Source organism: Ammospiza nelsoni, chromosome 3 (genome assembly GCF_027579445.1).
Source record: "Ammospiza nelsoni isolate bAmmNel1 chromosome 3, bAmmNel1.pri, whole genome shotgun sequence".
NCBI lineage: Eukaryota > Metazoa > Chordata > Aves > Passeriformes > Passerellidae > Ammospiza > Ammospiza nelsoni.
Genome location: NC_080635.1, coordinates 88,386,122 through 88,406,879, shown reverse-complemented (window position 1 = coordinate 88,406,879; position 20,758 = coordinate 88,386,122). Strand labels below are relative to the sequence as shown.

General features: G+C 38.0%; 1 protein-coding gene across 2 annotated transcripts; it reads right to left on the bottom strand.

The window, feature by feature from the left end:
• Positions 1-1,678: 1,678 nt before the first annotated feature.
• Positions 1,679-20,640, bottom strand: FBXO9 (F-box protein 9). Of its 2 annotated transcripts, none has more exons than XM_059468397.1 (13): positions 20,414-20,640; positions 16,559-16,636; positions 15,417-15,575; positions 14,945-15,002; positions 12,479-12,578; positions 9,246-9,376; positions 7,915-8,029; positions 7,269-7,387; positions 6,905-6,995; positions 5,778-5,873; positions 4,958-5,051; positions 4,115-4,269; positions 1,679-3,087 (listed from the first exon to the last, which is right to left on the bottom strand). In XM_059468397.1, exons 1-13 carry the CDS (start codon positions 20,414-20,416, stop codon positions 2,979-2,981), a joined length of 1,308 nt encoding a protein of 435 aa, XP_059324380.1. In that variant the 5' UTR covers positions 20,417-20,640; the 3' UTR covers positions 1,679-2,978. The 2 variants fall into 2 exon arrangements, with proteins under 2 accessions (XP_059324380.1, XP_059324381.1); XM_059468398.1 differs by having other exon boundaries at positions 16,559-16,632; positions 20,414-20,609.
• Between the last annotated feature and the right edge of the window lie 118 nt (positions 20,641-20,758).

Sequence of the window (20,758 nt, the reverse complement as noted above, 5' to 3'; positions counted from 1 at the left end):
GGTGATGCACCTGAGTACTTCAGAAATTTTAAAGCCAACACAAGTTTCCAAATACCTTGGCACACATTCCAAGGGAATTCTGAATTAAAAAATAAAAACAACAAATAAAACAGATTGTATTGTTCTCTTCCATTAAAGAACCTCATGTAAGCACCACATGTTTTTTATATCCTGACCAGCTTGGCTCAGGGCTATCGAGTGACTGAGGAGCTGAACTAGCAGCTGGACAATGTCTACTTGCTGGTCCCTTGCCCAGGGCACTGAATTACAGAGTCTCCTTACACAGAAGGTTTAACTGATGCTAATCTCCAATCAGACTGAGACAAATCAGTTTAACACTTGATCACCTGAGCATCTTCTCTACATGAAACAGTGCACCCTGCTGTCTTTAATTCAATGTATACAAGAGATCTACAGCTCCAAGAATTATGTTTCTGTCACCTTTTGTAGTCTCCCTTTGATTTTTATAGGTTAACTTGTCTCAACACCTTCAGTAAACTCTAGGGAAGAAGGACTGTATAGGTGCACACCTTATTCTTTTAGTCAAGTTAGTAATTCAATTAGTAAAGAACAATTTTACAGCAGTAAACTAGTTATACCAACTAATGTCATTATATTATAATTACAAGGACAATAAAACTAAATTATAAAAACATAGAGCCTCTAGTAATTAGAGCCCTGGACTACTGAAAAACACTATACAAAATGAAGGAAAAGCAACTAGTCACCAATTATTTGCTGAAGCAGGTGCTATTTTAATAGCTGCACAAGAACAAACAGTAATAGTATCTGCTCATTAACCATTTCAAAATACAAAACTAACTTGACTCTTAAATTGCTTATTGCAAGCATATTCATCACATCTCAGTCTCATAGATAGAAGGTTCAGATAATTTTCTTGGTGAAATTCATAAAATCTTGGTGATATTCATAACATCTCAAAATAAGCATTGCTTGAGACTTCTGTTGAATCAACATCTCTATTTGTAGCTAGCTATCTTTTCCTTACGCTTGGACAAATACATGGCCAAAGCAAGGAAAAACAAAAGGTCAGAAGAAGCAACAAAGTCTTGGTATAAAAAGAGCTCTGAGTTGAAAGGCTCCTCTATCACATCCAACTTGCTTAGTGGACAAGGCTGTACCTAAACTAATAATCACTATCACCATCTGACTCTTCTGGCAAAACTTTGACATTTTTTTAGCAGGCAGATTCAGACCTTTACCTTTCACCCTCAACAAAAAGTGTAGGTAATTAACACATTTTCCTGTTCACAAACTTTGCAATATTTCAGAACCTCAAGCAGATATTTTAAGCAGTTGCTTTTCCTTTGAGTAATGAGAACACAATAGACTCTTTATTAAACATTCTGTTTATGAAGTGCTAAGTGAAACTGCAGTCAAGGGATGCAGACCAAAGTCTTGTAGGCAGAGCCTTACTACAGTAGCTAGAATCATCATCAACTTTGAGATATACACATCCTTATTGAGAACTCATGTACCTGAAAACTTCTCTGCTTTTCTCAGATAATCTGTAAGTAGTGAAATAAAAAGTCATTAAGAGGTTAATTCTACCTGTCAATCTTGCCTGGCATGTAGTTTATGCATGGTAGCTCATAACTAATCACCATTAACTGTATGACAATAAGAATTTATTGGGAAAATAAGAAAGTGCAAGGGATTGCATGTTCAAAATCATAATTTATTGATGTATTTTTTAATCATGTAGCTCCTTGCAAAGATACAGTTTATAAATTATAGAACAAGTATAGTTCTTTCCACAGCTTCCATATTTTAGTCCTCAAGTCCAGGTCAGTATTTTAAAACAAGACGGTCAAAGGTAAATAATGCAAAATGGCTTAAAAAAAACCTACAGTAAAAAGCTTCAGTTCTTCCAGGATCCAAGACACACACATAATAAGCAGCATTACAATGTCTGCACTATACCCCCAAGCGATAAATGCAGGAGAAGCAGCGTACAGTACCTGTACCAGACCTCAAGGAACACTTCATGATTAGCAGTACACAGCACCTGAACATCTACAGTAGCCTCAAAATTTATTTAGTAAAACAAATGCTCAAAGGGTTTACAGCATGTGTGGCAAGGTTAGATGATGGGTTGTAGCAGGTAACAATCATGTCCAAGTGAGCCCTCCTTACCTGTGTATTCACAGCAGGCCAGTGCACAAGCAGTACACAGCACCATTTCACCCTGCACTGTGACACTGCCCAAGCACGGCCATGTACCTGCAAACTCATCCCACAGTACAAGGGAACAATTCACTGCCTGTATCTCTCTCCCCTCCACACACATCCTGTGGAGAAGGCAGGCTCCACTGAACTTCTAGCAAGATCTAATTACACTGATAACAAACTGACATCACTGCATTGGTGGGAATGTACCTCTGCAGTTAAATTTTATATTTTGTGCTTGCTCGCCATTGACAGTTTTTCCTTAAGGTTGATGTCAACAAAATGCCAGATCTTAAAGGCAAACAAAATAAGTTTAATTTAAAGAAAACATTTATTTGAAGTTCTTTTAGGTCACAGAGTTTAACAGATGAAAACTTTTTTCCCTTTTCACATTTCAAGTCTTCAGCAGAGACCATACACACTGTCCCATGAACAGTGACATTTTCCTATTGATTCCTTTTGAACGAATCGGTGTCTAGGCAGATGAAGATTCACATTTTAAGCAAACTGATTTAAAAATATTAAAAAAAAAACCCAACACAACAAAACTTTGTTTATCAAATTCTTATCACAGATAAAAGGTGTTTAACACTCATAAGCTTCTCAAAACAAAAATCAAAACAAAATCTCAAAACAAAATACCAGCAATTTAATCAAACAGAACATACTGCCTTCAAGAAATTTCCCAGAATTTTAAAATGCTCCAAATATATACACATTTATAACTTAAGTGCTTATTAGCTACAACCTTTTACTCATGCAAAAGTTGTGAGAGGAGAAGGTGTTTCTTAGAGAGGCTTTTCTGAATATGCAGTAAAACTCTTCACTCGTGCAAAGAACAAAGGGGTGTACATTTTGTCAATGTCGAAAGTAGTAACAGCTGTCTCACCAGTTGATCTGCAAAGAGCATTGTAAAAGTTAAATGAGACACAAGTTGCTGTTTGAGTCCCTATGTTCCATAGTACCGTGTGTGCATCAAACTACAGTTGGGATAAAGTGTCTTTTGTAATGTCTTTTTCTGAAAGCATTTGACTTTTAGCTGAATTACACTATACAGAATACACTTCTACATTCATACCTAAGAAACTACTTTCTCTTTCCACTCTTATTATGAGCTCCAAGACCTGAGCAGTACAGAAACTTCATGCTGAAAAGAATGTCTGCAATATAAACTAGGTATGACAACACTAGCTTTCACAAAAGCAATTTTTCTGTTTATGGAAGTTACCTATACTCTCAACCCTCAAGTAGTTTATTTCCTGCATTTTATATTCTCACAGCTCAATAGCTAAGCTATGTTCCAATGGAAAAACTGAATATTAAGAACACTGGAAGACAAGGACTAAATCCACCCTAACTGCCAACATCAAATATCTGGAAAGCCAATTGCCAGTAATTTGGAGTGTCAGGTGCAAGAACAGAGGTCATGGCTTCTGGCAAATGATCAGAAGGGCTGGTCACATGCCCATATTCTGCACTGCTGAATTATATAGTTAGTAACATTAGAATTCTCATGTGAAAAGTACAAACATCTTTAGTCTGCACATCCACAGTGGAAAAGATATATATCTTAATGAATACATACTTTCCATACCCCCTCATTAACACCACATTAAGTCATTCAACCCTGATTCAGTTCTGAAATCAAACACTCTGCATAAATCCTTTAAAAAGCTAAAAAACTATAGTTACACTACTTAGGAAACTTCCCATTATGATTAAAACAGGTTACTAAAATCTTGGGATTTCTTTACATGAAAGTTCATTATGTATTTCAAATCAGGACCAGTTACTGTTTTCATTACATTTTGTTAAAGCCACCAAAGTCTCAGACTCTACATTTTCTGTACTTAGTACTGGAGAAATTAATGCCACCTTTAATGCTACAGTTCAATATCTTTGCTCTTGTTCTCCATTTACTCACCTGCAAGTGATGTGACAAGAATGATGTATCCACACAAGTTTGTTGAACCTCTGGCGCCCACTGGAGCACAACTGCAGTCCTACATGGAAACTGTGATCGGTTTCTTGAGCAGGAACTCGGCGGAAATACCTGTATTTGTGGTAATCAACTGGTTTCTGTACAGAGAAATAAGAAGTTTCGTGACCTACAAAGAACACATTGTGAAACTATTTATCCTAAGTAACTGTGAGACCAGATTGGTAAATCTCTCATACTTAAAAATAAGTACTACTGTTCCTTCAAAATACATAAATGTGTATGTTAATGATGGAAGAAGTTTTCACAGAAAGCAAAAGAAGCATGCAGGACACCACCCAACTGTGCACAGTCACTGTAACACTTCCTCTTCAAAAGTTTTTCTTGACTAGCACTTTGGTCATCAGAAGAATTTGTAAGTAAGTGGACCAAATAATTCGGAGTTCAACTAACAAATATTGCTTATCTAGTTTTACTAAATGTTGTGGAACATATCTGCACACAGTCAAATCTGTTCTCAGAAAATGACCTGTTCATCCTTCTTTCCCGTTAATGATGCTGACACCTAATAACACCATAAATGGAAACTAAGGGGGAGAACAACTGTTTCAATTTGAACCAGGTATTTATCTGCCTTAATAAATTATTACAGATTTGGGGACAAATGTAAGTGACATCACCATGCTTATTTATTTATATTTTATTTTTAAACAGTTTTAAAGTTTTTTTAATTTTTTGGTGTAAGGCAAATCTTTGGGTCCCTTAAAACACTCAGTCTGAGTAAAATCTTGTAAATCTATTTCTCCTGTATTCTGTTTTTCTACCTACCTCTTCTTTTTTCTTCATTATTACAGCAAATACTTTGGTTTGATTGTCTGTTTCCTGGGAAAGGCGATAATGGCCAAGCAAGATTGCATCTGTTCTGGAAGGTTAAAAAGGAGGATAATGTCAAGGACATAAAAATATTCTGTGTCACAAAAGTGTGATGCTCTTATAATACAAGCATCAGCAATGAAACAAAAACTGACTACATAATAATACAAACTATTTCTTATTTCCATTCAGTAAAGCCTAATCAATGATATTAAATGGTGAAAACATTTTGGAAACTTGCTTCTAATTTTCCCAAACCGGACAGTAAACCTAAGTTAGTTGGTTCTACCTAGCCTACTGCTAAATATTTAGAGATTTCTGGTGAACAGCTCAAACCTGTTTTGAAGCTGCAAACGATTTTCTATGTTTTTATGTCCAAACATCAAAAAGTACTAATTGCAACCTATCCCACTGAAATCTTCACTTTCCTTCTGTTAAGGAAGTGTGAGAAGGCAGGCAGTAATGAAATAGTATCTTTAAAAGGATTATTCCATCTACTTGCCTTAAAAATTTCAAATCACCTAATCCACAAAGGAAATCTAATTACAATATCAGGACCCTAAAATGAAAGATATTTTTGCATAAAGATCAAAATTATTTGTAGTTCTTAGGAGAGAATTATAAATATCTATAACACAATATAAATAACATTGTTTTAATTATAAATAACATTGATTTGCTAAGATAGGATATAGAATCTGAGACAGAAATAAATAGAAATTGCTGGGTAAAAGCAAAATTAAAACTGCAGAGCCAAATACTTTATTGAAATAACCTTGTGTTTTTAGTCCGTAAGCGAGGAACTATAGATTGAGGATCTTCAGGAGTTGTTAGCATCATAACTTGACCATCTGGAAAGAATCTCAAATACCTGCAAAAACATAATTACACAATGTAAACCTAGAAAATATATTCTTTTCCTGTTTTTTTTCTGTTTGTTTGCTTTTAAAATCACAGGATGTTACCCAGAAGGATTTAGAACTTAATTGGTAATAGCATTTGAAAACACATTTCTTCACACATAACAGAAAATAAAAGAGATCAGAAATCAAAAGAGAGTTATGAATATTAAAAGAGGAAGTTATGAAGAGTTATGAAGTTTTGTCACCTCTACCGAAGCAAGGTTGCTAAAACTGACATCTGGCATCAAAACTGACATCAAAACTGGCATCAAAACTGACCTCCAAGTTTCTCCATTCCTATCCACTGAGACCAATGCAACAAAATCTCAATTACGGTATCAGTACAAAATTAGTAATGTCCTATGGACTTTCTCAGGTTCAGGAACCTGATGGATTTTTACAGTACTGTGCTAATATTTGAGACTACAGCAATAGCCATCAGGTTCAATGGTTTCTATGAACAGTGTCCAGCCTCAGAAGAGATGGCAGAATGAAACAATAAATGCTGGGAGCAGCAAGATGAACACCAGCAAAAAATCAGGCTGAGGAAATAAATGGCAAGGCATTTACAGCAAGATGAGAAAGCTCAGCCTCTTGATTTTTACAACTGATTACACATATGCTAAATGGCTGCTCTTGTATAATCACATGTATTCTCTTTGCTGAATTATGTCATGTGTTGTATCAGACATGTAAAGCAAAAGTTGTTTAGGAAAAGAAATCTGCAGGTAAGCATTAACTGTTATAAGCTTTCATCATGTGACAAGGTTTAAGTGAGCATGAAACATGTCTCTAAGCTCATTTCTAATTATCATAGAATTCTATTATTAGATCTATTATTAGATTCTATTTCTAAAACCTATTCTCAAAAAACATTGCTTTACACACTGCAGGAGCCCCATTCAGTTTTACAGAATGATTATTGTCTGTGATAGCCAGGGGTGGATTTAAAGAACTTAAGAGAGAAACATTTCACTCACTCATTGTACTACAGCTCTACCTGTAATATTCCACTTGGTGCCATGCTCTGTAGAAACCATCAAGAGACTGCTCTCCTTGACGTATGTATTTTGTCTTGCTGACATATACACCTACAGAAAAGGAAGATATACAAACAAAAACTAAGAACATAAAGTATTTATGATGAAAAAGCCAATAATCTAAAACTTTTGAGTATGGTTTTGTTACTTAAATACATGGAAGTTTTTATTTTCATCCCTTGCACCTTTCCCTTCTATTTGCAGATACTCTACAAATTGAAATGCACAAACAAATTCAGACTAGGTCTAACAACATCACAAACATCAAACCCACCTGACTGTTTCTGTCGCACAGTTACAACTATTTCCAAAAGTACAGCTTACCATCAAATCGAACGCGAGGCCTTTCCAAAAACATGTCCCTCCAAGATGCATATGGAACAAGTTTATTGCAGCTCCTGCCCCATATTTTCAAACAGACTTGATGCCAGATTTCAGGATCTCTAGTGAAAACAAGAAAAAAGCAAACCCCATAACTTCCCTACAAACTCTGTTTAGCTTTTATATATCAAATAACACTTTTTTACTTAGTTTGGATGCAGCTAAAAGAAACTTTCTTGAACAAAAATAGCTCATAATTTAAAACCCTTGACTAATTTACTTCATCCTGGAGTGTTTGAAAGCCTTTTCCTCTTCCCAGTCAAACTGAGGAACAGGGTGACAGAATGTCATTTTCATCCAAGTACAGAACCACAACACTGCAGCAGCCTTGCACATCTCTGTGTGGCTATATGAGCATGACAACAATATTCTACAAACCTTAAACACTAATTTACAAACAAAGTAGAACAAGTAATACTTTCTGCTAGATTTTTTATTACAGTCAAGTAATCTATCTCACATTTAGTTGTGTATTGAGAAACTGATTAGCACTGTGAGGAGCTTAACATGAGAATGTTTGTGGGAAGGAAAAGCAGGATATACTAGTGCAAAAAGAGAAGCTTCATTCTAGATAAATTATCTACAATACCTGGCACAAATGTAAAATCCTCGGCAAACAAGAGATAATTGCTCCAATGATCTCAGATCCAAGTCACTTGAAACCACCCATCGGAAAATGTACATTAGTACTTCCATAGGCAACGCTAAAGACAGAAAAGAAATCCTTGTCAGATGCAACCTGTAAATCAACAGGTTATTCATAATTCCAGGTCTGGCTTTTGACTTTCCATTAAAAATTCTACTTTTCACATTGTAGCCCAATGCCAGAGAACAAAAAAAAATTAACTTAAAAGGTCACTATAGACAACATGTGACGTCCATAAAGGATCCTTTTGATCCTTTTTAGCCTACTAACTTCTAAAGCTGATGTGATTTATTAAAAGTTTTCTTCCTGCTATAAAAAAGTCTGTAAAAAAGATACTATAACACAGGACTGGCAGGAAAGTACAATATAAATCTAGAAAGACCAACACTGCTGTTGGTCTTGTGGTCCTGTCCAAGGACACATGTCCTGATATAATTTTAGAGTAATGCCTGCAACATCTTGTCTTTACTGGTAAAAGAAGAAAATACATTTTCCCAAGTGCACAATGCACCAGTTATTAAAATAAAATAATGTTTAAAACCCTGTTTTCTTTATGTTTTGATTTGCTTCACTTACTTTATTTTCTTTCCTTGACCAGATAAAAGGAGATCAGGCCAAGATTTCAAAGTGCAACTGATAATTTAGGATGCAGAACCAAGCCATCTTGGTTTTTAAGAGAGATCATAGCTCATATACACTCTCTACAATTTAGATCTCATAAGGAAGTCTCAGGATAACTGTCCCAGAACTGAAGCACTGAAAGTCATTAACCTTCAAAAGACTTTGTAGCTTTGTTATTTAGTCTTTCTGACCCTGAAAACATACTTGTTGCAAAAATCTCATATAGAACCAAAAGAAATCAAGAAATGTAAAGATGCATAGTCTAGAAAACAATTGTTTCTTACTCAAACTTAAAAATTGTAGTAATAACTGTATTTTCAAACCAAACTAAAAGAACTGGAAAGAAAACTGGAATATGCTTACTTCAGCAAGTCCATTTCTAGAAGTTGCAACTTTTAAATATGCCTCTGATCTACTCAGAAATACTACTTGGAAAAAGCTTGTGTGATAAAGACAAGATCTTGTACGAGAACAACATTGTTTACCTAGCTGATAATTTTTTCTCCTTTGTATCTAGCTGCAGAAGTAAATAAAGAGATAATGTATGCACTTCTTCAAAGGTGACTTTTGAATGAAGGAGAGAAATGTTTTAATAAAGTGAAACATAATATAAATTCTGCCTCTCAACTCTTACAGAGTACCTTAACTCTTACCTGAGATGTGGGTCTGGTTGACATAAACTTCAGGCTGACAAAGTTTGACTGAAGATTCCTGAAGAGTTAACTGCTGCTGGAAATCCGTCAGGAGATCTGCCATTTTGTCATCCTCTTTGCTATCCTCAACACTAGAAAAGGGGCAATGCCAACACTGTAACATTGGATAAAACATACCAACAGATGTCCTCATCTTAGCATCAATCCACTGCCATACTCCCATTCATTAGAGTTGTTTCCTGTACATTTTTAAAGCAATCACATTTCATCACAGAATAAAACAACTACTGAAATATGATTAAGGTCATTAAGACATTGCTGGAATGGCTCTGAGAGTAACAACTTTTCATTAAATTCCCATCCCAGTTTTTTATTTTGTATTTCAGTTTTTTTATTGAAGTTACTGAAGAATTTCTTGACCTCATGAAAAGAAAAATCTCATCTTTCTTTTACTTTGTCTAAGATATGGCATATGCAGGAGATAAAGTGTTGTTAATGAAAGTTGTATTTTGTAATCCTTCTCAAGATGTAAGATATTGGAAACAATTAAGCATTATTTTTCATGTTCGTTTTATTCACTGAAGAGTGATCCTTGGTGGGTATATTCAACAGTAATGAAGGAAAACTACTTTTGTACCTATTCTGTAAATAGGCAGAAATAATAAATTTCAGGAGCCAGAACAAGATTGCAGAACAGAAACAACAAGCTTGCTACTCATCAGTAAATTTGAAGGATTACTAAGTGATAGAAGAACATTACCACATTAATAAAAGAAATCTAAATTTAACTTGTATATCATAATATGATCTTTTAATAGCTGCCTGCTTGCTTGCCCCAAATACCCACAAACGACACAAAACTCCCTGAGCACATCACAATCCATGTTTCTTTCCCTGACTTGGTATACAGCTAGTTAAGAAATCTTAGAGTTACTTTTTAATACGATTCAATTCCACTCTAAACAAGCTACTAGAATGAGTTGAGAATATAAGCAAGCAACTGGTAGACCTAGCAATGGGTTTTGAAGTATCACAGAGAAGACAATTATGTTTGGACCTGTCCTAAGACTACAGGAGGAAGTTGCACTGAACATACCTTCCTTTATTTTGATGAGTATGATGGTCAGTCCCAGTACCTACAGGCCACACTGTAAACTGGTTTTTCAAATCTAACTGTATAATTTGATTATCTCATCAAGACTCTATGAAACACCTACAACAGTAATTCAGAAAGCACAAACTAAAATCTCTCCCAAGAAATACATCTCTGCAAATACTGCTTTTAAACAGTAAAGTAACAGTTGAGACTATGGGTTGTTTTTCCCTCACTGCCACAAAGTGCTCGGAACAGTATAGCAATACTTAAAAAACCAAATAAAAATCCACAGAATTGTAGAATAATTTTGGTTGGAAAAGACCTCTGAGATCATCAAGCCCAACCGTTCACCCGGCACTAAACCATGTCCCTAACTGCCGCATGTCACATCTTTTAAATACCTCCAGGCATGATGACTCAACCTCTTCTCTGGGTACCCTGCTCAAGTACAGCTTGACAACCCTTTCTGGGAAGACTTTTTCCCAATATTCACTCCAAAGCACACACTGAGGCCATTTCTTCTTGTCCTGTCGCTTGTTATTTGGGAGAAGAGACCAACCTCTACGTCAATACAAATTCCTTTCAGGTGGTTGTAGAAAACAGTAAGGTCTCCCCTGAGCCTCCTCCTCTCCAGGCTAAACACCCCCAGCTCCCTCAGCTGCTCCTCACAGCCCTCGTGCTCCAGACCCTGCCCCAGCTCCCCTGCCCTTCCCTGGACTCACTCCAGCCCCTCAGTGTCTCTCTCACAGTGAGGGGCCCAGAGCTGGACCCAGCACTGGAGGTGAGGCCCCAGCAGTGCTGAGTGCAGGGGGACAATCCCTGCCCTGCTCCTGCTGGCCACACTATTGCTGACACAGGCCAGGATGCCACTGCCCTTCCTGGCCACCTGGGCACACACTGACTCATGTTCACCCAATGTCCTATCAAGCAGGACCCCACAGTCCTTTTCCAACAGGCAGCTTTCCAGCCACTCTGTCCCCAGCCTGTAGCTCTGCATGTGGTTGTTGTGACCCAAGCACAGAATCCAGTACTTGGCCTTGCTGAAATTCACACAACTGGTCTTGACTCATTGATCCAGAATATCCAGATCTCTCTACAGAGCCTTCCCACCCTCCAGAAGGACCACTCCTGCTCAACTTCAGCTCAGAGAGTCTTAATGGAGTAGAGAAAATGATGCTAAAGTAAGAAAATAATCGTATAAAAACCAAGGTTTTTACATGACTATAGCACATGATTCAGTAGTTTTCCTAGTGCACAAATGCACAGCAAAGATTTCATGCCAGCAACACATTCAGATATGAAACTAATGGATGGAAATAAAGCACTTAGCTCATCCTGCACTCTTTTATATTAAGTCAACAGCTGCATTGGAGCTGTACGTCCTGGGGCAACAAGACTGAGCTAGTAATACCACAGTGACACAGCTGTGCTTTCCTTTTTCATTCTCCATGTTAAAACTCTAGATTTTTTGATGCAGCTATCAGGACCACCAATAGCTGCTATGAGCAAGCAAGAATTTGGGAAGCTGTTTCATAAACTTGCCTATGTTAGGCTGCAGAGGCTGGAACAGAAGTTGTGGCCCTCCTTAAACATGAGTTTTGGACTCAAGTTAGGGCAGCCTTAAGTCACAGCACAAAGACTAGACTACATAGTTTGCAGCTGAGCTTCTAAATACATTGCCCTACTGAAAATGCTCCTGTTTGGCTCTGTTGGCACAAGAACTGATTATTCCTTTGCTTAATTAAGATGCTTATTTTATTACTATGAATTCTAATTCATACTAATAATTTAACTAATTCGTCTTTTTGCCATCTATAAATTCTAATTCGTCTTTTTGCCATCTACAACTTTGTATGTCATCCTAAATCTGAAAATCAAAAATCAAAATAGTGACTGATGCTTTTTTTTATTAAGTAACAGCATAAGTCATTGTAATCCTTCCCCCTGAAATTAGCTAGCTCCAAACAAGCCTGTTACTGTCTTCAGAAAATACAGTCTACTCAAGTGAGAGTGGGTAAGTTTTCCAGATACTAAGAGACTTAAACCTGCTTATTACAGTAGAATATTGATATCCTTCAGAAAAAAATGTCATGTTTCAGTACTCCTACACACTTAATTAGTAAAATTTCATACTCACCACCTCTTTCCAACTCCATCAGCATCTGGGGACCGTGTATAGGTGATCTTAAATTCTATATCAGGTACAAGCTGCATGGCTAGACGATAAAACTTGATGGCTGAAAATAAAGGTTTGATGTTCAAACATATCCCATGTCCATACTAGTTTATCAAAGCAAAGACTATTTTCAGAGAGACAGTACTTTTCACCTAAAAGTACTAAAAAGGTGGAAAATGCCCTTGCCTAGGAAAGCTTGTTTAGTCTAAACTGCTAGGTTTAAATTCAATATAGAAGAGAGGAACACTGAAGACCTGTTTTCAAAACTAAAAACCTCATGCACTTTTTCAGAATAAAGAGTTAGCTCAGCTTGTACAGATTTACCTTCATTACCACAAATACAACTATGGAGTAGAAAATTTTACACTAGAACATTACAAACTCCTGATGTTGTTTGGTGCCCGGCACTTGCAAAGATTTCCCAGAGAAAGAGGTTCAGGAACATCACTGTGGCAACAAACTGTTATTTAAGCTGCAGAATGTCTTCCTCCTGAGTCAGCTCTGTGAATCCTTCTTAATTTAAATTAATTTGATGCATGCACATTCAATCTATTTTAATACCAGTAGTAAAATCATGTATGCATGTATATGTTTCTTTGTATTCTGACATAATGATACCAAGATCAGAGGGCAATTCTTCAGCTTGGACTCTTAAAACCAAAACTCAAATAGAACATCAGTGAGCATGGAGCTCAGAATTTGTCTGATGAGTCTGAGAAACTTGAGTTTGGGACTAGTAAATGTTCCTATTTCCTTGAGTTCATGTCAGGGCCAGTGACTGACAAATTGTATCCTCTGGCAGTTGAGGATTGGAAATACCAGGAGCCAGCTAAATAGAGATCAGTCTCAACTTTAGCATTTAATCTTGCAGACAAGGCCTCTACTGTACTTAAGCAGGAACAAGCTGCAGCACATAACTGTCTCACAAACATCAGGTATCAGCAGATTTCAGAAGCAGGCTTGGATTCTGGTGACCTGGGCCAGGTCAGCAAATAAAATCCTGGTCTGAAAACAGATGTCTCAACATGTGCTCAGTAATATATCTGTGTCTGGCATAAGACCGTGCCCCTAAGGTCTCATGGATCATATAGATCTAAACTAAAAACTTCATGTACTTTTTCAGAATAAGGAGTTAGATCATAGAGATCTATGTGTAGAAATAGTTCAGTTTAGTTTATCTAACTTTCAAGTCAAATTCAATTGAGAAAGATGAATCCATATTCACGCAATCCAGATGTCTGAAACACTTTTGTGACTGGAACTGTTACATATTAGTATTTCTTTCCTGCTTTTTAGTTTTAGATTTTTAGTTCTGACATATTTTTTACTGTGCATTTAATCCTTTACCAAACACCTACCAGATCTTAGCCTAAAGTAATTGTGCCCTGTAAAAAAATGTAACAAATCAGAAACTGAGACAACTGATTTTATTAACTACAGAGGACTCATATTTCTCTCAGTTAATATGAGATATGAAACAACAACCAGAAATCCCTTGAAAATGAAGGAAAATTCCCATGATGGAGTGAAATTTTTGTATTCGGCACGTGGCTGAGTTCAGGAGCTTCCAGAATTCTCTCAGATTTTTCTATCTTGAATTATTTTGCACCTGCACTTTAAACACAGTGGCCAAGCCCTCTGGTGGATGAGCAGGATGGCACATACATTCTGCTTTGCTTTCTTTCATGTGAGAAAGAAACAGAAGATTGGCATCTCCACTAATGACCTACAGAACTTGGAAGTTAGAACAGTTTTCTTACTCTCTAGACTCTGAAAACTAAATATAAGAAAAAAAAACTTTGAATTTCCATTTTTACTAGTGCTCATACCAAGAGTGCAGGTAAGCAAGCTAAGTACCTTAAATATTTTATGACAAACCTCAAAGACTACCAGATTTGAATGTTCACTGCAGGAATTCCTGAAAAAGCTATTTTAGCATGCTGTGTTAATAAAAAAAAAAAACAAAAAAACCCCCAAAAACCCCCAAACCCAAAGAGCCCTCTCCAAAAAAAGAAAAAAAAAACCCACCAAAAAACTCCCAAAACCAAACAACAAAGCGTTAAAGCAGTAAATTTGTTCACAGTAGAATGATGAGAACTGTGAGCACAGGAAATAGCTTAGTGCCTTAATTAATTATTATGCTAATTTCAAGTTGCAGAAGTCACATAAAGAGGCATTCTAAGATACTGTTATATTGCCTGAAAGTTAGAAATTCCTTCCTTGATGTAATTTTTACTTTACCTCAACCTTAGAACTGATCTAATGGTTCCTTCTATAGCATGTCTGTTTGCTTATCTGAATGATGAAGCTCTCAAACCACTGTTAGCCCATAGTTTAGGTTCACTGGCACCATGAAGACTTGCCCATAAATCTACAGGTGGTAAATTTCTCTACAATAAGGGTGTTCATTGTAGACTTTCATATTACCTTCATAAAGGGCCCCATTTCGTTCTTCTTCCACTGCCTTCAGGAAAAGCTCTTTTGCCTGCACAATAAATTACACAGAGCAGTTCTTTACTCCTTATAAACAGGAGTCACTTGACTTAGAATTATTTTTGATCTTACCTACTGTACCTATGACAGAGATACCAAAATAAGACATTCCCATATGCTACAAGACATAAGATGACTGAAATTCCCAGTTAACAAACTAACTGTATTCCTGCTGCTCTCCCCTTTTACACACAGTCTTTCAGAAAGCACACTGTGAAGGTGACACCAAGGCAAACATAAAGACCAGAAAAATCACTGTAGGATTATGTAGACATTAATATGGAGACAACGAGACAATAACCTCTGTTGTTTCTCCAGATTTAATTCAGCATCAGCTTTTAGAAAAGTTATAGTGGAACAGTAATACAGACAAATAAAACCTCAATGTTATGCAATTTTTCTGTACCTTTTCCTCTTTTGCTATCTCCTGTTTTCCCCTGGCATCGACAGACTTTAGTCCAGGTTCTCTTGATGATGCTCTGCATGGCAGAGGTTCCAACCCACTAGAACTCACACCTGGGGCAAGCTCAAACATCCACTGAGCTCTGAACATCTGGAGCTCTGCCTAAAAAAACACGATTAATTCTACATAGTATCACATATTCAGACAGTACATCTTCTGAGGAGAAATTATAAAGTACAAACACAAAAAAGAATTTCAAAACTATGTTTTCCAAGTCTTGATGGCTTCAGTGAATTTAGGCACAGAGTGTTAGCAGTTGTTTTATGGTAAATTAAAACAAAAAAGTGCACAAGTACTTGTTCAGTCTCATTCAATAACTAAAGTGCTTTTTTCTGGACTGTTCACCTCAGAAGAAAAACTGATGTTTCAAGAAGTGCTTGTTAGTACTATGGTTATGACCTAAGATTCCACAGAAAATGATCTTTCCAGACATTATCATGTTTGTTCTTGTTCATGTAGAATTATCATAAGCAATAAATCAATTAGCTCTTAAAATTTAGAAAATCCAGGTTTTTGTACACAAGCATTCCAAGTTATCTAACATTCAAGATGGTGATTTATATAATATACAAGTAAGACCTTACTTCTTTCTCTTTTAAAAAGTATGGACTATGCTCTGTGAAATAATACAAGTTGCAATTCCTGTCATGCCTTTTTTTGGAGCATCTTTGAAGTTACACTTTACAGGTCTCTTGCAATCATCACAACTTCTGGGGAGCATCTACACAGAAATCTAGTCTCGTAGGAGAACACACTTTTCTACTACACTGCTTTTATCAGCTTTCTGGTCCAGTAGAAAGTGACAAGTTAAACTGGAATTTGATCACAGAAACTGCTGTCCAAGTTCTACAGCTCTTCAAAGAAATTCCAGATCTGTCACAAGCTTTCTTTTCATCTACAGAGATAGCTGAAGACTGAATCTGACACTTGGAACACAATGCAAAATTTATCTCACTTTTGGAGGGGCAGGAAGATTAAGCATTTGTCAGATCAACAAATGTGTGGTAAATAAATGAAGATAAGTGATGCGGTTTAACTCACAGCAGTACTATGTTTGTAAAATCCCACTAGCATGAGGGACATACCTGAAGATTTGCTTCACCAGATCTTTCACTGTCATCAGTTCTTACCAAATCAGCGTGACAATCTTCTTCAGCTTCTGCCTAGTAAAGAGCAGTCAAATGTCATTACAGGGTCTGCACAGTCCCCACAGCACATTCACAAGAACAACTGATATGGACACACATTAAAAAAAAATTAAGCATGCTTCCCTTTTGATGATAAAAATTAATTTTAAAACTAATGAGATCAGTTGTACTTCCATATTAATGAAGTTCATATTTAATGAAGATGGGTTTTGCATTTTAATCCAATACAAATTAGTTGTGAATCACTTGAAGGCTTCCATGCTGCAATACACCAGCATACCTGACTAAATACACCGTGTCTGTGTCAAAGCACAGAGCAAAAGCTTCAGTATTAAACAATAATGTCCTTTGTCCAACAAATTAAAATTTAATCACTATCTTCTCACTGTAAAGATAACCAGTAGTTTTGATTTGTTTAATATTTGCAAGAGCACAAAAGTGCTTTGAATCAACAACAGATACTTCACATATACATGTGAAACTAAACAAGAAATGTACTGGAAAATAAAATAAAAAGCTATCATGAGAGCTTGACACTTGGTTTTATTTACAGTACAGCTGTGAGACAGGTTAAACAAATAAAACCTGAAACAAGACCTTTGCCTAAACCTAACATGGCTCTACATAGGAGGTTAAACTACCTAGTTTAAGAAGAAAACTTAAAAATATGAAAATTAATTATTATAGTGAAATATACTGAGATTTATGGAGTCTATACTAAAAGAAAGGAAAACAAATTCTAAGCATTAGTGAGAAGCCACTAAAATGACAGCAACAGCAAGATGCCAGTAAGGGGGAAAAACCACCCCAAAATCTCAGCTAAGACATTTGTTTAAGGTTCTTCCTGCAGCTGAAGCAAACCAGTTTTTCTACCATTCTGCACTGAAATTCACATCTATAGCTCTGCAAGTAGATAATGCAAAGTGAGATTACAAGCAGGCAAACCTAACATTAAGATTAGCACAACTACTTAAGAAAGTTTTATTTCCCACTCCTTCCTATTGTACTCGGTACTCAGAGACTTGAAGTGACATTCTGTCAGTGAGATTCTACCAAGCTCTCAAAAAGAAATCTCTACCTCCTGCACAGTAAAAGTGCAGAAATCAAAGCATTCTTGTACTCAGAAAATTTATACCATTTTCAGAGTACTTGGAAGTTCTGATCAAACTACAGAATATTACCAAACATGATGGGAAAGCAACCTTTAATCTCTCTGTCTTGGTGACAAGCACCTCCCCAGAGTTAGCACATATCTTCAGATTGCCCAACAACCATAACCTTACTGGTTTGTCACTTCTAAAAGTGCTTTCTCTGAGGTTTCAGATAATTTATCATTTACAATTGACAGACATGGTTGGTTGGCTGAAGATAAACAGATATTCAATCTACTTCTGCATTCTCATTTTTAATTTCCGTACATTTTTAATTTCCCAGTAGAGGAAACAGGTGAGCCAGAACACTATAAAACAGTAGTGGCATTAAATCTCAGCAAGGAGTAAATAACTTGGAAATTTAATGGGCTTTGATTCCAGAATTTAATTGCAGGCAGTTAATGCCCTATGAGTTGTGACAGTCCTACCACATTATTAGCATCCAGGAATATTTTGTTGGCCAAGCAGAGGCAGCCTAGGAATGAGCTAGCTCTGAAATGGGTGTCTGTAAGTGCATTATTATGGCAGTGGGCTGACAGAAATAAGGCCTAATTCTGTCTGTGCAGAGTGCAAGTCTTCTGGTTTGCAGCTGAATTATGTCCAGGCAGCTCTCCAGTCTGGGCAGATAACCCTGGTTTTATCTGCAAAATGCAGAAATTACCAATTTCTGAACTAAATCAGCACTATCTTCTGGTGCATAAAACCACGCCCATTAAAACCTTTAACTCCTGAAGTCTGTAAACAAACTGATTTAAGCTTTGAAACTACTCAGGTTAGGAAGCTGGATGAAATTTACCTCATTAAAAAACTTTACATTTCACTAATCTGTTCAACTCTTGATTTTCAACACCTCCTCTCCATTCAGCTGCCCTACTTCTTCATTTCTGAGTCACAATCAGACATGGTAGTGGACCAGCTGTACCTAAAATCTCATTTGATGCTCTTTGAAACTTAAATATGCTCTCAACTCAAACCAAAAATACTATGAAGACCTGGCCTACAGTCTAAAAATTGTCAAAAACCATCATGAAATTGATTACAACCAAAGTGCTGTCATTACCTTCCCTATATTGTAGGCATGTGTAACCACTCATATCAAAGGTCTGTCTTTTGGCAGTAGTAGCAGCCTAAGTGGCCAGCCCTCTGAACTTACTGGTAAAGCAATGAATTCATTGCTACTGCATAGGAATGAGCTGGAAAACTGATGTCTATTAACAACCTTCCACTATTTATCTGACCTGCTGAAACCCTATGATTTTGCTGGGACAAGTGAATAAACACAGGTACTGTGAAGCAAGGACCTTCACCAGCAGACAGCTGATGAGATCACACCTAAAGCACTTCACAACGTGCACAAATTGGCTCATTGCCCCTACTCTGAGAATACTTGTGTTGTGCTTACAGTTTCTAAAATCCACAGAACACTGTGCTCTAACTGCTACTTAGGGGATATACCTAGATAGTTCATCGTTGTGCTTGCTGGCCTTTCCTCTGATACAAATCAGCTGTCACATGGAACAGTGACTTCATCCTGATTGAAAGGAAGGCATCATACTGTGCACTGGCTGACTGGCTTGATTAATTTTCCATGGGGAAAGTAGTAGTCTATCAAGCCACCAAAAGGTAACACGTCAAAAGTAAACATCTGATTTAGGTGGCAACTCATAAAAAATGAAGTCAGCTGAGTAGATTCAATTCTGATTTGCTTGCAAAGCTTTAGAAACCATTTGCCAAATGCAGAACTAGTTTATTTGCACAGTTCAGTTTTGTCTTGCAATCAGTAACTGCATGCTGATTTCCTCATACATTAACCGCCCACTAAACTGTGTGTAACGTCAGGACCTTTAATAGTTCTGATCTCTGTTTCAGCAAAATAAAACCAAGATCAGAAACAGTTCGAAGCTGAGCGTCACCAGTTGAACACGGCTGTGTTACGTGTGAACCATACAGAACTCAGGGAGGAGCAAGCACGGCAAAGCAAAACAGTGACTGCCAGCTAACATTCCTCTTGGTTTTATAAAAAAATCAGAAAGTCACCCTCTCTTTCTGTAAATGTGGTAGAAACAACACTGTGTTCAAAAACAAGAGTTTCTATAACCGTGGTGAGACATTTTAACAGCTCCTGTGTGATATAAACGGTTTAACTTTGAATGATCGAGTTCTCATCATGGATACTTGAATCCATATTGAGACGCAGTCAATAAAGCAATGCCGAACCAAAGAGTATTTCTGATATGTTAAATGACAAACTCAGCTCGAGTCCCTGGCCCACAGAGTCCTTTAAATTACTGACTGATTTTATGCCACCACATTTTTTATGGAAGAAAGGGAAAGGAAGGGCACGCTCCCCGTAATGACACAGGGATTTTGTTCACGCGTTCCTACGGAGGGCTAGATCGCTCCAGAACCAAGCAGCCCCACTCATCAAAACCCCCTGCGGGAGGCGGCAGTGGCAAGCCGCGCTGGGGCGGGATCACGGCTCGTTTCCCACAAGCATCGCCCGGTGCCCGGGGGCGGGCAGGGCAGGGCAGCCTGACAGCAATTCGGCCAGGGAGCCGCTCCCACGCACGCCCCCCTCGTCCCGCTCCCGCCCGACCGTCCCTGCCCGACAGCCGAGCCCCCGCCGCCCGGGCCCGCTCACCATGCTGCCGACGCGCGGGCGGCGCTGTCCCGTCCCGGGGGCTCTGCTCCCCCGCTTGGTCCGTGTGTCCTCCCTGCCCGCGAGGGGCACTTAGCAGAGTTCTCGGTCGGAGAAGCGCACCACGCAGCGGGAGTCCCTGCGGGCCCTGCGGACGGCAGCCATCTTCCCGGCGAGCAGGGCCGGCGGCGGGAGCGGCGGGACACGGCCCGGGCGAACCCGCCAGGTCAGAGCGCCGCCTCCCGCGCGGGCCGCTACGACGCGCGACCGCACGGACTCCCCGTCCCAGAGCGCACCGCGGCCCGTGCCGCCTCTGCCGCCCGCGGCGGCGCGGTGCAAGGCCTGCTG

Excerpts from the sequence above, each read along its gene's own strand:
- FBXO9 (XM_059468397.1), bottom strand. Across the intron at positions 8,030-9,245 it reads CAACCAGACCCACATCTCAG|CGTTGCCTATGGAAGTACTA; the intron begins GTAAGAGTTAAG and ends TTCTGTCTTTAG. Across the intron at positions 6,996-7,268 it reads GCCTCGCGTTCGATTTGATG|GTGTATATGTCAGCAAGACA; the intron begins GTAAGCTGTACT and ends CCTTTTCTGTAG.